Source organism: Acanthaster planci, linkage group LG06 (assembly GCF_054643075.1).
Source record: "Acanthaster planci isolate LZ-2023a linkage group LG06, COTS_SCS, whole genome shotgun sequence".
NCBI classification, from domain to species: domain Eukaryota; kingdom Metazoa; phylum Echinodermata; class Asteroidea; order Valvatida; family Acanthasteridae; genus Acanthaster; species Acanthaster planci.
The window spans coordinates 6,295,489-6,312,859 of record NC_141782.1 but is presented as its reverse complement, the minus strand read 5'-3'; the positions used below and the strand labels follow the sequence as shown (position 1 = coordinate 6,312,859).

Sequence of the window (17,371 nt, the reverse complement as noted above, 5' to 3'; positions counted from 1 at the left end):
ATAAAATAAGGTGATGACGTCATTATGATGTCATCCCTTTGCAATAAATCTTGCATCAGGGTCTTTGTTGGCTATCACTTTGACAACGATCAAATATCGCAAATTTACCAAAATTGTGCCTCGAAAACGTATAAAAAGTCAATAGGTTGAAATGAACATTAAAAAATCAATTAATGACATCTTCACCACATCATCCTTTTAGTACCATCTATGCATAAGGGTCCTTCACTGGGGCAAGTTTGATGAAGATCCAAAGTTGTTAAGGGGCTAAAGTAGTGGGCAGAACAAACGTGCACAAAACAAATGGGCTTTTGAGCAGAAGAAAAAGATTAGGAAACTAGAGGTGGTGTTTGTGAACAAACACAGGTTGTTTCGGAGTTTGCTGTTTTAGTCAAATCGTATTATAAATGAATGTTTACAAAATAGACTTGATATGATAATATTACAGTTTCATGGAAACTCATGAACTGGCTATATATCTTTGTAGAACGTCAATTTGAAAGAAAAACCAAAATCATAATAAATTCATCAATGTCGTCATGCATCCTTTAGTCCATCCTTTATGCAACTATAATGAAAAAAAAGGCAATATCTTTAAAGGTTCCACATTCCATTCAGATCAGACGTGCATGTAATGGATAACTTTGAATGGCACGTGACCTGTCACATGATGTCATCATCATCACATGAGATCAATATTGCTGTAAAATACTTTGTTTTCCAGTTACATGCAAAGTTACAGCACGATTGGATGTGTACTTCAGGAGATAAAGAACTTTAAAAATGGTACCTATAGTGTCACGTGACATGTCGCGAGATATCATTACCATCACATCAGGTCAACAGTCCTCTAAAACACTTTGTCCTGAAGTTATATGCAAGGTTTCAACCCTATTGCATTGTATTTCAAGAGAAACAGGCCATTAAAGAGTGCACCTTAAAAGTCACGTGACTTGTCATGTGATATTATCATCATCACATGAGGTCACTTTTCCTCTAGAACACTTCACTTTAAAGTTATATACAAAGTTTCAACACAATCAGACATGTATTTTAGAACTTAGTACTTTAAGATTGCACCTTTAATGTCATGTGACATGTGACATAATATGTCGGTACAACATTGCACTAGTTCTGAGACTCCTGTTTGCTTCATGATCTTCCCTCAGTGTAAGTTCCATGCATATATAATATTGCTAAGCTGAAAAAATAAACCTTAAAATCTGTGTGCAAAGTCTACGGAGGACAAAACGTGTGCAAAGTCTAAGGGCAAATATTAATTATTCCAAACTCAATAACAAATAAACCAATGACGTCATCATTGATATCAAAATACCTAAATCATGTGTTAGCTTGGGTCAATCCTTGATGCAACTGAAATAAAGATTGGACTTCATTTAGTGACTAATATCATTCCTTGACCTGTGTGCAAAGTCGATGGACGTACTTTTGTTTGCAGAAACACTGCTCCTTTATGTTCATGTCACGTGATTTGCGCTTAAACTGAACAATTCTTTATGAAATATTACTTCACATTTGGACTCTTAGGCACATTTCAAATCAAATAACAGACTGGAAAGTACCCAATTTCTCTTTCGTTCTTATAGTAATCTTGAGCCGAAGTACAGGACTACCCGTTGACTTGTGTTAATTAGAAAAACGTGTACAAAACATATGGGGAAAAATAAAATATTCAAAAATCAATATAAAATAAGGTGATGATGTGATCATGATGTCATCCCATTGCAATAAATCTTGTATCAGGGTCTTTGTCGCCTATCACTTTGGGAATGATCAGACATTGCAAAGTTACCAAAATTGTGGCTCCAAAACGTTTACAAAGTCAACGGGCTAAAAACACGTATGAAGGAAAACTGCTCCTTTAATTTCATGTCACGTGATTTTTGTCTAAACTGGAAAAAAATTCTAAAAGATTATTTGATAATCTGACTCTTGGGTATATTTACAATCCAACGGAAGGGAATATTTTGCCTAATTTCTTTTTTGTTCTGTTAGTAATTCTCAGTCGAAGTTGAGGACTACTCACAAATTATGCTGGACAATTGTGTGTACAAACCCTATGGCAAAAAATCGAAGCTCAGGTACAGTCTTAACGTTGTTGTGCTACAATGCCACCTGTGGTTCAATATAGGACAGTTTGTTGAAAATTGAAACCCCCGGCAGGTATAACCGTAATTCTGCAGTAGCGTCCTCATAGCCTGGTATAGGACAGTCAAAAAACTACATGAATCTGTGTACAAAGTCTATGGGAAAATTTAATTATTCAAAAATCAATAATAAATAAACTAATTAAGTTATCACTGTGAATTTCTTCCAGGATCGTCATTGGATGATTGTCCAACTACCTGCCGAGTTTGAAGTCTGTTTGATTTTCCTAACTGCCAAAGTGCTGTGCCAGAAAAAATTGACTGAATAAGGAGAAAAAAAACTAGAGCTTATCTTTCTGTTTGCCAACAGAACAGAGGGCTTTTTTGCATTCTTTTGTACATTTCAACAACTACGGCATCATGACATCAAGTCATTTTTGGTATACAACACCTCTCTTTCAAGATACCTGCAAAGTTTCAACCTGATAGAACATGTACTTCAGGAGATATAGGGCCTTAAAGAGTGCACCTTTAATGTCACATGACTTGTCTCCTGATGACATCATGATCACATGATGTTAATATTCCTCTACAGCACTCCCTTTTCAAGGTATCTGCAAGATTTGAACCTGATTGAACATGTACTTTGGGAGATAAAGGGCCTTAAAGAATTCACATTTAATGTCACATGACTTGTCTCCTGATGATGTTATCATCACACAAGGTCAACATTCCTCTAAAGCACTCCTTTTTCAAAATATCTGCAAGATTTGAATCCGATCGGACATGCACTTTGGGAGATATAGGGCCTTAACCACTTCATGCCGGGGCATTTTTCAATGTTGATGATGCTGGGCCGGCATGACTGTCTTTTTTTCCTTTTCAAAGTCCTTCAAAAATTCATCATTTCATTTAACGGTCGTTTATAGCCCCATGAAGTAACCTTCAGGCACTACTCTAGGTGATAGGTGACCTTCATTGACGCCCGAGTATTTCAGCCAGGCCTGCAGCCTTGTAAACAGAGCCCTGATTGTGTGGTGTTATATAACTGTCTTTTGTTCAAGAACCTGGCTCAGTGCACTGCTGACCTCTTTTCAATAGGGGCCAGATTTGCGTGCAGCGGTGCTGTGTGGCTCATCGCTGCGGTGGTGGAGCGCTTTGTCCCCGGTGGCAATCCGCTCGCTCTCAATGCCCCAAAACCTGGTATAGGGTTTCAAAACAAGGCTGGATTATCACCACTTTTGAGAGTGAAAAATGCCAGTAATGCCCAGCAGCCTGCTCTTTTGTTTGGAGTACGGTCTTTTGTTACAGGGCCCTGTTTCCTTTATCCGAGTGCGGAAACCCCAGCCACCCATATAAACCATACGTCTCTGATCCCGGAGTCCCTGGCAGGAAGTGGTTAAAGAGTGCACATTTAAGGTCACATGACTTGTCTGCTGATGACATCATCATCACACAAGGCCAATATTCCTTTAAAGCACTCCCTTTTCAAGAATTCTGCAAGATTTGAACCCGATCGGACATCTCCTTTGGGAGATATAGGGCCTTAAAAAGTGCAACTTTAATGTCATGTGACTTGTCTCCTGATGACGTAATCAGCACAGCAGGTCAACATTCGTCTGTAACACTTTCCTTTATAGTATCTGCAAAATTTCAACAAGATAGGACATGTCCTTTAGCAGACTTTGAAGGCTTTGAAGTTAATGCCAAGTCAAAAAACGTGTACAAAACCTATGGGGAAAATAAAATATTCAAAATTCAGTATAAAATAAGCTGATGACATCATCATCAAGACATTCATTTTTAAAAAATCTTGCATCAAGGTCTTTGTTCGCTATCACTTTGTCAATAATCCAATATTGCAAAGTTACCAAAATTGTGGCTTGAAAACGTGTACAAAGTCAATGGGCCATAAACTCGTTTAGAGAAACACTGTCATGTCACGTGATTTGCTCTTAAACTGAACAATTTTTACGAAATATTACTTCATATTCAGACTCTTAGCCATATTTCAAATCAAATAACAAAGCGCAAAGTACCCGATTTCTCTTTCATTCTTATAGTAATCTTGTGCCGAATTGAAGGACTACTCATTCATTAGTTTTAAGTAGAAAAACGTGTACAAAACCTATGGGGGAAAAAATTAAAAAATCAATATAAAATAATGCGATGACGTTATCACAACATAATAAATTAGGCTTTTATTTTGCATCAGGGTCTTTGTCGGCTGTAACTTTGATGATGAATAAAGATCTCCAAGTAACCAAAATTGTGCCTTGAAATCGTGTACAAAGTCAATGGGCTAAACTAAATATGTAAATATCAATAATAACAAACTTGGTGACGTCATCACGACTTAATTATTATAGTATTATCTTTGCCTTAAGGTCTGTGTTTGGTATAACTTTGATGAGGATCAAAGATAGTCAAGTTACCAAAACGAACACTTGATGACGTCATTATGACATCATGTTTCTAGGACCATCTGTGCATAAAGGTTTTTAATTAGTGCAAGTTTCATGATGATCCAAAGTTGAAAAAGCACCAAAGTTGCGGGTAGAAAAAAATGTGTACAAAACAAACAGGCATTTGAGCGGAAGAAGAAAGAGGAACAAGAAGAAACGAGAGCTTTTCCGTCTGTCTGACAAAAGAACAGAGGCCTTTTTCGCATTCTATTGCACATTTCAACAACTCAGGCATCATCACATCAAGTCCTTTTTCGTATATAACACTTCTCTTTCAAATTATTTGCAAAGTTTCAACCAGAGAGAGCATGTATTTCAGGAGATTCAAGGCCTGAAAGAGTGTACCTTTAATGTCACATGACTTATCTCCTGATGATGTCATCATCACATAAGGTCAATCTTCCTCTAAAGAACTCCCATTTAAGATATCTGCAAGAGTAGAACCAGATCGGACATGTGCTTCACGAGATATAGGGTGGGTGGGTGGGTCATTGGGTGGGCTGGTTGGTTTACAAGGTGTCCCTGGGCTATTACACAACAGCTCAAATGTTAATAAAATAAAAACATTATTGTTTTATAGAGCTATATGTAAAATAAGCTACCAAAATTTCTTGATATAGTTTGTGTCCAATAACTTGTGAAAACTCACAAAGGCATTTAACGTGTATAAAATAGATGACGTAGGAATGTTTTTCATGAATAAACAAAACATCGATATGATTGCCCATTGAGCTATTAAACAAGAGTAATCTCTATACATTTTGTTGAAGAAGCGTTCTGACAGCAAAATTCAAGTTAGTGCATACCTTTATCTGCCTTCTCAATTATGAAGCAGAATTCTGACGGCAAAGTTTAGTGCGTACAGTGATCCGCTCTCCCAATAAGGAGGAAGAATTCCGACAACCAAGTTTAGTGCATACTATGATCCGCCCTCCCAATAAGGAGGCAGAATTCCAACAGTGAAGTTTAGTGCATACTATGATCCGCCCTCCCAATAAGGAGGCAGAATTCCAACAGTGAAGTTTAGTGCATACTTTCATCTGCCCTCCCAATAATGGGGCAGAATTCCGACAATGAAGTTACTGTACTTTGATCCTTCATTCACGCACACAATGTACTTGGCAATGTCAGCGCCACCTACATCTGGGAGAAAATTTAGTCCAACTTAAACTTCATCATCATGGTCAATCCTATCTTTTAGTGTGTTAAGATGACTACCTTATTACTGTTTTTCCTGGCGAGATAATTCTCAGCAAATTTCCTACAGACCGTCTATTGAAGCATATTGACTTCAAATTTGGTATGGGCACCAGGTCTCCCAAGATGTGAATATTACTGCCATAATAATGACTAATTTCATGATTTGTTTTTTTCATTTTTCTTTTAGATATAAAGTAAGTACCTTTGCAGGTAGGAATGTATTATAGATGAAAGTAATGATGACATTATAATGAACCGTTCTGTGTCACATGACATACAGTGTAATCTTAAAGGTGTACTCTTTACAGGCCAATATCTAAAGAACTACACATCAAATCAGACTGAAAGCATCCGTATTTTAGACAGAAATGTATTGCTGGTAAAATGGTTCCAACAAAACAAATGTTGATGTAAGCTTTATGTAACATGACATAATCCTGGGCAATCAAGCAGTACAATAAGGAAAGTTTTTAATATTTTCTTATTGGAATTTTTGCCAGTACTGAAACACGTTTCTTACTTAAAGCTAAAAAATGACTTCAATCAACAGGAACGAATGGTTGTGCCCCCTCCCACTCTCCTTTATCACGCCCCTGCCCCATGAATGCATTTTTGTGCAAGTATTAAAAAAGACAGGAAAACATTCTTAACAGTAATTGAACACTCGCACCCATCACAGTAGTTTTTGCCCACCTTTATTAAGGCAATGTAGTATTCGTTGCCATTCATTTTGTATCAAAGGCGCTCCGTTATGCATGAGGTCCTTTTTATAATCTTGTAGCACAAGGCCTTCCATAGACAAGGTCATGAAATTGTCAAATAAAGCATACTTTCCAAAACACCATGTTCATGTACAGTTGTACCACTGCAGACAGTTGCATTAAACTTTCAAGATACACTCTTGAATTATTACAGGCTTTCTGTCAAGTTTGAAATTAAGCTTTGTGATTTCTTTCAAGAGAAAAAGAAATGCAATTGTGCCAAAATGGAATAATATCCATTGAAAAATTGAAACAAAAACTAAAATACAAGCAAATCTGTAGTTATTACATGACTGGCTTCTATGTTAGTACATAATTACTTGGTTTTAGGTTATTGGCCAATTAATGTTACATTATAGGAGCAGTGTTACATTACAAAGGCGCTCCACCACCGCAGGGATGAGTCACACAGTACCGCTGCACGCTTATCTGGCCCCTATTGAAAAGAGGTCAGCAGTGCACTGAGCCAGGTTCGTGAACAAAAGACAGTTATACAACATAGCACAATCTGGGCTCTGTTTACAAGGCTACTGGCGTAACTGAAATACTCGGGCGTCAATGAAGGCCACCTGTCAACTTACAGTAGTGCCTAAAGATTATTTGGTGCGGCTATAAACAACCGTTAAATGAAATGATAAATTTTTGAAGGATTTTGAAAACGGAAAAAATGATAGTCATGCCGGCCCAGCATCATCAACATTAAAAAATACCCCGGCACGAAGTGGTTAAAAATCAACTGTGTATGAAGTTTGAAGAGCACTTTAATTTTGGGACACTTACGATAGCTTTTCTCCATTTAGGTAGCACGAGTAAGGACTACAGTTGAATGCAGCAGGCAAAAGGACACTTGCAGTAGCAAACAGTATCTGTGAAACAATTGAATCATAAATAATTATGTAAATACTTGTACCTAAAACTGAGCTATTGTTAGAGAGTGAAGCATACTGTTTACATAAAGATGTCATTTCAAAATTAGTCTTTTAATCTTTTATAATTTGTATCGAAAAAGGGAAACTGTACAAAGTCACAAGAAAATTTGAATTGAAATAATATTTGTTTCCCAGAAAGAAAACAGTGGTGAACATCTTAGCATCACGAAAATCTATGAAAAACTGCATACATGCAATTCGTTTATTTGTTTTCATGCACTTAATGGTTCTCCTCCAACATACAACATTGATTTGCTAGCTTATTAGTGACCCTCCAGGCATTTGAGAAAATTTAATGCTTCCCTCCTTACTGTCCCAAAACACATAATTCTTGGGGGAATAGATCCTGTTTTCATGCAGGCCCACATCTATGGAACAAATTCCCCTCAGATAAACACACCATCTCCTCCATCACTGACTTCAAGGCTTCTCTTAAAACCCACTTGTTCTATTAACCCACTTGTTCAAAGGACTGTTATATTATTTCTTGTTAATTTTATTTTATTTATATTTGTACTGCACCATGAGCATCATTTTTGGCAGACACTGCTGCATTATAAATCTTCCAAATATAGTAATTATTATTTCTTGTATTTTTTCAACGTGTTACAAAAACAAAAAAACAAATTTTCACCCTTACCCCAAGATTGTGTGGAAATTGTATTTGATTAGAAAACTTCAGCAGTGTCTCTGAGGCTTTAAATTTTTGCAGGGTGGCAATCTTACAAAAATGTTGTTCTGTATCTGAGGAGCATTACTAGTGGCCACCATGATAATTGACACAATGGAGGTTGAACAGCATGCCCTCTGCAGTCCAGCTACGCCAAAAAGCTGAAGGTACATGTAGGCCTGGAACTGTCTATGTACACATACATTAGGCTATCTACATGTACTTCTTGAAATGGAACACTAACATGGCCAAAACATTGGGAAGTGGGAAAAGGTTGCTACATGCATATGTTAGAATTAGTTGATCCATGCCTGTTGAACGCCATCACGTAGAGTTGAAATTTTCAAAAGCATTTACATGCAAGTTCTCTGTTTTAATTTTTTAAAATTATTAGAAGTTTGTTTTTTAATGCCTCCTCACCAAAATTGCTAGTATAGGATGGTTCTAGCAGAAAAGGGATTTTTAACTTCACTATTTTTTACGCCTAAAGAAGTTTTGACCTGATCTGGAACTGGATTAACCAATAAGGAATTGCAGTGGCCAATGTTATGGAAGTTTAGACAAGTTATTGGACTACTTGTTTGCACTAGTCGGGTTCAACAGAGCCAGAAAGTAAAAGCTCACGCAAACAGCTTCCAAAACCCTTGACCAGTCTGCCTATAGGGATTTTACATGGGGCCATCCCTATGACGTTTAATAATTTTTGGAAGAGTGATTCTTAAGTTAAACAACCCCATAGAACACTTGTGTTGGAATTTCACCTTTGTGTTCCTCAAGTAATATTTAGGAAAAGTCATGTGGAGAGGGTAAGAAACAGATTTCATTAAAGACCTTTCACTCCCGGCAATATCGTTCCTAGGTGTTCTTGTTCATACACATTTGTTTTCACTTCCCATGCTCATGTGAAAAAGAGATTTTAGAACGTTACACAGATTTACCCACAGGCAGTCGATGGGTTCCAGATTCAAAGCTGATATAATGCAGTTCATGTCAGCACAGGTTAAAAAAAATTAGAATCTTTGGTAAAAGGAGATTACTGCTTGAAGTTTGTTTCCTTATTATTTAAAAAAAAATTGTTCCTTATTAATTAAAAAAATCTATCAAATATCTTGAGCTGTTTTTATTTTACCATTAACTGACAGACTACCATAAAGTTTCCTATTTTCAATATGGTATACAAACAGCATACTCCTTTAACCCTAAAAGAGCCGGGGGGGACGGAATCCACCCAACCCGAGGGGGGGAGAGGGAATCCACTCAACCCCCAACATATTTTCCAATATCGCAACAGTGCTTTTTTTTTAGGAGTTCAGCGTTTGGGAGTTTTTAGAGTAACTCTTTGCAGTCATTTCACACCAAGTTCGGACATACTGTTCCTGCACAGAGTCCATTTTTCCAAGACGGGTCAGCCAAAAATGTATACTTCTTTCACTGCAGTGCTAAATGCATGGGGACCAGCAAGCATGCAGCCTTGAACTTGATAAGACCTCAAAGGTAGCGTATGCCATTGGTGAAATCTTTCAAATCGGACTACTGTATAATCCTGAAAATATCTTATTTCAAAGAAAGTACATAACAGCCTTAATCAGTCTGTAAAATATTTTCACCCACAATGCAGTAGTTTTTGAGAAAACAGAACTTTTGTTCTCTTGTTCACGATGTTCAGTTGACCATTGTATAAGAGTTCATTTCACTTCATACATCACATTCTTTAACAGGCAGCAATTTTCTTGCTTGTAGTCCGTAATGTGCCCTCTAGGCCCATGATGCATAGCAGCACCACCACCATGTTCATCCTTCTTTTTTGGAGCGTGAGCGTGGTGACTGGGTAGGTATTTATTAGCAGACTCTTCCCACACTGCTGTGGGGGAGGATTCCACAGCACTCAACCTACCCAAACAGTCACTAAATATGCAGAGTGGTGCCGTACCCTGGAGGGTAGGCGAGGACACACTGAAAGTGTGTGTGCCTGTGTGGAATGATGAGGGTCAACAGTAGAAGGAGGAGACCATTAGATGCGGTGTAGAGCTGGAGGTAGCTCACAAAGTATGGGTCCTCGTATTCTCGGTGAAGAGGTGAGTATAGACACGCCAGGAAAGAACTCATTGTGAAACTTTATTAAGTTTGCAAGAGGTAAAGGTCCATACAGTTTCTAGCATTTGTCATGCGGGTAACTTCCGAAGGACACTGCAAAAAGGATGTTGGCAAAGTACACCACCCTAGCAACATGCATTACAATAGGGTGGCTGAGATTGAAGTCTGTGAAGGTTAGCCATTCAGGATAGGTGAACCAAATGGCCGAGGAAACCTGACTAGCCAGAGGTGAAGTGTATCAGGGTAATGGCAGGAGGAGAATCATAGAACCTCTCAGGTTTGAGTCCTGAACAGAAATCATACGAGGATTACGAACCGAACAGCAAGGCTTGTAATTAGGAGAACAAGAGTACTCTATGACATTAAAGAGAAAGTTGTCTTGTCAGAGAGGTGAGGATGACTATTGTTTGAGCAGTAGTCCATGGTATGGATGAGGAGAACGCTGTGGTGTTACTGCCTAAAAGGAGCCATGTGTAACAGATACCTTTGCCAGACCACAGTCCAGGAAAGAAGTAATTATTGGAAGTAGAAAGGCCAGCCTCACGAATATGTGAGGTGATGAGGCCTCTTCAAAGGATTCCAAGAAGGACCTTGGAAGGGCCGGGGGACATGCCAAGGGTCACTGAGTGAATATGCCAGTAAGAGAGTGCCCGTTGTCAGTGTTGTCTGGAGGAAACACAGTGGGTAGCTGTGACTGCAGGCAGTAGCTACATGCTATTGCTGACTGCAGTTCCCAGTTACAAAGGAGTGAAGAATCAGCTACAGCATTCATCTGTGTCTTAATTAGGAGCACACTCTGTTCATTACACCAAGAATAGAGAACTGATTACTATTGTAGTTGATGTATGCCAGAAGCCTGGATAAATGCGACACCAGGTTGAAAAGCCTCAATGACATAAAAGAAGATATCTATCCTGTCCAAATTGTCAGGACCAGGGATAACAGGGAGAGGTACATGGATGAGCAACTCTACCCTGCTGTAAAGAAAATGGGGTCATGTGACCTACATAAAGACATGGAGGAAGGACACACAAGGAGTTTGAACTGCCCGGGCTATAACATCTGGCCGATTACCACTTTCTGCCATGCCAGGTATGTCCATAGCCAGAGCGCAGCTCACGCCTGCTATCCACCACCTGTTTCGCAACCATAAGCTCCCTTTGTACCCCATGATCGTCGCCGCAATTTTTCGTTGGTAATCTGCATCCCTAAAACGTTGTGTACTGCAGTATAGGAAGTTGAATATTCATGCCATCATTGGTGCTTGATATGAACCGCCAACAACATCAAATGTAGTGTTTGCGCAGTTGCTTTTATTAGGCTGTATACTCGAAGTGTTCATGTGCAGTTGTTGCCCTTATCGAACGCTTTCTTCTGGACTTCTTTTAGGAATGAATAGCCAAGCTGTTTGTAAGATTTTGTGTTTTGTTTGAATCATTTTTATTATGGAATTTGTACAAAGGCGTATTTTATGCAATTTCACGATCACTCCTTGTGATGAAATAGCGCATTTTGTTGTTTATGAACTGAGCTTTCCAGTAGTAGTGAACATTTTGTTGGCCAGTCTTAGCCTAATTCGTTCCAAGTCTTCGACAATGATGTATATTGGACGGAGGAGACTAGAATTACAAACTTTGCATGGATAATGAAACAGTGTGTCAAAATTTAAGAAGTTTATTTATGATGGCAAAAGTAGGTCTAATATAAGGAATTTTTCTCTCTCTAGTTCCTGGTCACATTGATAGTTTGTATTTAATTGCAAGCAAAAACTACAAGTATTGCAAGAGTATTACTGACCCCACTTGTCCAGCTAAGATGCAGGCAGCAATTATAAGGCATTTTTGGAATGTTTTCTATTATTAGTCAGACTCGGCGGCGACCATCATTGGACGCTTTGAAGTGCCTGAGTTACCACTTCTTCTATGTCCTTCCTCCATGATAAACAGAAGGAAGACTGGTGCAGAACATCAGCAACTATGTGTTCTGGCGGGGCAGGGAAGTCAGTATTTAGCTTGTTGAGTACAACTAAAGATTGACATTGCAGGGCAGAGTCTGCTCTACTGGATGAACCCTTCTTTAAGAGCAGACACCTGTAAAGGGGGGTGTTGGTTTGGAGATTTGGGTTGTCTTCAGGTTAATCCTGAAGGAATATCTGACCTGTCTGGAGGGCCAAGGTGTAGTGAATACGTATCTCCTTGGCTTGCCCTTAGGCCAAGAATGAGCTCTTGTGATATAGGCTTGGGTGGAGGACGAGAGCCAAACTCTGAATGTAAAAGGACAGGAATCAAGAGATTGTTTCAAAATCCAGGCCGGCTGGTAAGCTTACATGTGACGCCAGAGTAAGCTCCATTTTCAACTGTATATCTGTCTACAAATGGTCAGTTGCTAAAGTGTTCGATTGTGGGAATGGCTAGTTGGTGAAAGTAGGTAGTAACAATTGTCAAGGTGAGGACTCTTAGGACACTAACAGAGTGACAGAGTCGAAGCTCAGAAGTTCCTCTGACTTACGCACCATCCCGAAATTGACTAGCATTCTTCCGCGGTTTGTCTGCGTTCTCACCGATTAATCCATTATTGTCAAGGAGGGCAAGTATCCGCAGACTGGACAACGGTGTGAGCTCTCGTGTGGCTAAGTATAATGAGCGCCTTTGTCGTCGCAACAAGGGACGCAATGAAACATAACCAACCTCATGAATACAGATGGCAGGACGCAGAATACACTACAGAATACTGTAAGTAAGGTATGGCAAAAGTTTTAATACATTATTCGTGTATTTTATTGACAGGAATAGGCATTCTTCGATCAAGACGTATCAGCTTTTGTTTGTTTTGCAAAGTGTGCATCAAAACAATAAATCAGCCATTTACAAATCACCTCCATCTGAGCTCATATAAAATGACAATGAGGGTACGAATGCATTCATGAGAATTCCACCAATGGCCCTTTTCATGGCACCACATTCCTGCCTTGATATTTTAATCGCCAAAGATAAAAATTATTACTCGCAGTTTATAGTTTATAGGTCCGTCCCTTGATTTTTTTACCCTTTATAATAAATTGCCCTTAACCTTAATGGTCCACATTATTTTGCCATTATTGGATGTAAATCAAAATTAAATTTTTTCAAAGAAATCTGGAAAAAAAAATCAAAAGCCATTCACCGAGACACCCAATCTAACAGTTGCTAACATGGTAGTACTATTGACATGGTAGTAGTGTTGCTAAGCGATGTGGTTCCAAAAACAGCACCTTGATTGGTCCACAAAATAGTTGGGGTGTTCGAGACATCGCAACTGGCCAATCTACACCTGGAGAAAGACCCAAGACAATATCTTGTTGATCACCTTTTGTAAAGATTTCGTGGTTTCTCGGTCATTATTAAGCCTTTCCCCCGAGACCCCAGTGCTACGTGGCAGACTGTGCAGAATGGGCCCTCTTCATGGTAAGCGTGCTGCACCCTTCCACTGCTTCACTAAAGCCCGGAACTGGGACTGATATCCTGACAGCCTCGCGCCTGCATGAAGTTTCCACACTTTTTTCTTGGTAATGGCCCAAATCTGCTTTTGCTGAGAAGAGGGTGAACATGTACAAGGCAAAATGGAGCCTGGAAACTGGTTTTAAAAGACCTTGGTTTAATACACAGTCCTGTTGTGCTCCTCAGTAAATTATCGTGCTGCAGCCAAACTGCTGAAACGAGCCAAAAATCATCGAACATGGCACTTTCAAACCAAACCAAACTTTTTTCAAGATGTATTTTTTTTTTTTGCGTTGGGGAGATGTTAATTTTATATAACAGGTTTTGCCCTACTCAACGTATATTAATAAGCACTGTATGCTCAGTGCTTGTCCGAGAGCTTGCGAAAAAAACCTCACAAGCTTACTCGGGTGTTACACCCGAGTAAGCTTGTGAGGTTTTTTTCGCAAGCTCTCGGACAAGCACTGAGCATACAGTGCTTATTAATATACGTTGGGTAAGGGCAAAACCTGTTATATAAAACAAACCAAACTTGATAAAAAAGCTAACACACCACAATAGATAATAAAAATAATAAAAAATAGATATCGAGTTTGACAAATTTGACACTGCAAACATCGGCACACGTGTGTGTTCGGACATATGATGGCCTCGCATCACACGATTGTTGTAAAATGCACATGGTGAGAATTCACTAATAATCAACAGAGGAGATGCAACGTACAGCATTTCCGCAGCTCAACAATGCTAATTTCTCACTACATCCGATTATGATATGGTTTATTAAGACAATATCATGTACGTCAATCTCCAAAAGCTCCGCCTTCACGTTCCATGTAAGGCCAATGATGTCATAAATAGCCGTACAAGACGATGTTTGATTGGATGCATGTTCATTAAAGTCAGACTCGTGCTCGATCTTAAGGCATCATCAGAGAAAACCAACTTTCCCGGGCAGACCAGCCCGTGGGCACAACCAGATTTGGTGAGCAAGGTGGCCTATAAACTTGTCTTTTGTTTGGTCAAGTTGTTGTACGTATAAATGTACGTTGTGATAGCATTTTCAAGGTTCCTAGTAGTTTTTCCAAAATCTCAAATAACAAAATGCTGTTATCTGTAAATGGCCCCTTCGTCCATGCACATGTGCGTACGTACATGTGTATACATGTCTGACCCTGAACCAAACCAAACCTTGGTGCTTAAAGCTTTGGTAAATTTCCACCTCCTCTTTGTTGAGAGGCAGAATCTTTGTGTTTGTTTTATTTTAAATCATACAATTTCCTGTCAACTTCAAATGATGTGGTCTGAATATTTTTTAAAGTATAACTTAATGGAATATCGATGATGAATTCTGAATGCTTGCCCCACAACTATTATCTCCTTCCAGGCCTGAGCTCTAAAGAGGATTCTGTAAAAAAGAGTTGCATCATGACTGCATGATTTGCTGATCATAATTGTTATGAACTACTAGTGTGCCAAAATGTCCATATTTGAATGAATCATATCCATACACTTTCTTTGAAAATTATGGTTTAATGGCTAAGTGTTGAAAGTTATGGATTTACAGTAAGCTATAACATTAAATGGTGGTGTAAGCCGATGTTAGTATCTTTACCCTCATCCTACTAAAAAGGAAATCCCATGGTGCTCCCCTCAGAATGTACAAAAATATAACAGAATCTTGGCATTTATGAAATAATTACAGGTGGTTTTCAGTTTTACAGCCCACAAGGGTGAAAACTGTGCCACAACGCACAAAGCTATTAAAACAAATAAAGCTACAGAAGCCAAACATAACACATTTTTTCTCTTAGATAATGGCGTACTCGGCAGCCGAGTAAGCCTGACTGTCATAGGAAAAAGCATATGCCTGGTACAATCTTGCTGCCACTCCATCAAACTTCTTACATAGTCCCGAAGTACTACCTCGCTGTATATCGTTGATGTGCTTGGAGAAAAGACAAACAGAAGACAGGTCTACAAAGTCCGGAGTCAAATCAATTGTTGAAGTGCCAAGGCAGGGTGGTGTCCAAATCAAGCCTGTGCGTGCTGGTGGGAAAGTCATCTGAAGGCGGCGGCTCATGGCGTAAGGCAGTCGGTGCTGGTAGGGAGACTGCAGTTGGACCTCAGTGCTTGGTAGCTGGGTGCGGAAATGTTCACACCTCCCAGACCCAGCTAACGGGGGAAATATTCACCCCGAGTGCAACACCACTCTGCACTATCGATGGTTGCAATGCGATGTGGTGGTGGAGGTGAGGAAACTCAGCGTTCGGATACCACCCACTTTATAGCTCAGTCCGGAAGTGTGGCATGACAATTAACCCTAGACTGGACAGGGAATGGTTTTGCCAGTAGTTATTAGCATGGAAGCTCAAGTATAGCGTGCAATGCCACTTAATATCTGCAGACCGGCTCCTGTCAGTTTATTTGGGAAAGTGGAGCAGCGGAACGAACTCCGCACAACCTCACAATTTGGTCAGTGCAAGATGTTTCTCCTTAAGAGGATTAAATGTAAACTAACTGAAGGCAGGTTTACATTATGCACATACTATCCACAGTGAATAAAACTGACTGTAAACAAGAATTCATACCTCAAGACAGCTTCCTTATTCAACAACATGCAACATGTATTAACATTTGATAATACCCGCTCAGATTTGAGAATGCCTGCTGCGTAAAAAAAAAAATGCTTTGGCATCTGCCACACAGCATGCAGAATGTCCGCATGCGCCAAGTCCACACATGGAGATACTTCTGGCCAACTTGCACCACCAATATACCATAGAATAGATAGGGCTGTTCGGGAAAATGAAAGTAAAATTCTGAAAAAATTGTCGGAAATCTGTCATATACTGACTTCTTTTGATTTTGACTAAAAAAGGTATTTATGAATGTGAATAAATATGTGCTTGGCCGGTCTTAAAAGTTAAAGACAGGCTCAAGAGAATGAATGCAGATAATGCCCTTACCCTTGTGTCGTTTCTCCTGAGCTGGTCTTAAATTAACCCAGGTGGACTCCGTGACCGTACTTCGTTACGGAGGGAGTCCAGGATATAAAGGGTTTAAAATTGGGTCGAAAAATTTTATAACTAAAATCTTCAACACATCTACCTTTTCCAAGGAGCCAATTTCACGTCTGTAATTGCTATCCATCCTTATCTCCATGGCTGGTGGATTCCTTCCCCACGTGGAGTGGGTCAGGTTTCCTTGTGATATTTACCCCTGCCCAGCCTACATATGCAGAGTGGCACCGTGCCCTGGAGGTGGGTCGGCGACGGGAGTATATTAACTAGGAGAATATAAGGTGGGCGTCCCAAGAGTGGACATTCACCCAGTGACCCTACTAATTCTATCAACCGCCTGGTCTGGAGCAGCGCTGGATGTTGCCTGGACTGCCGAGCGCAGGGCCACTCTGACATGGGCCATTTCCTGTCACAGAACATCTTTTAGGTAGCATTTGGTGAAGGTGGATGGAGACCTCCAACAAGCCGCTTGGCAGATTTCAGCTAGAGGAACCCCTCTGAAGTATGACTAGGATGTAGAGGCGGCCCGAACATCGTGGGCCCTAATGTAAGCCTGAGTTGTCTCATCATGCTTTGCTGGCCAGTCTCGATTAGCGAAGATGATGTCCGAGACCATCCATCGGGCAATAATGTCCTTAGACGCTG

The 17,371-nt window shown here is 39.7% G+C and overlaps 1 protein-coding gene across 7 annotated transcripts in view; it reads right to left on the bottom strand.

Moving 5' to 3' along the window:
* The window catches only part of LOC110988817 (chloride channel protein B-like), a 167,512-nt gene that overhangs the window by 67,085 nt on the left and 83,056 nt on the right, over positions 1-17,371 (bottom strand). For all 7 annotated transcript variants that reach the window (XM_087137605.1, XM_087137607.1, XM_087137608.1 and 4 more), the window contains one exon: positions 7,315-7,400. In XM_087137605.1, the coding sequence (XP_086993731.1) occupies positions 7,315-7,400 (86 nt within the window). The remainder of the gene's footprint in view (positions 1-7,314; positions 7,401-17,371) is intronic.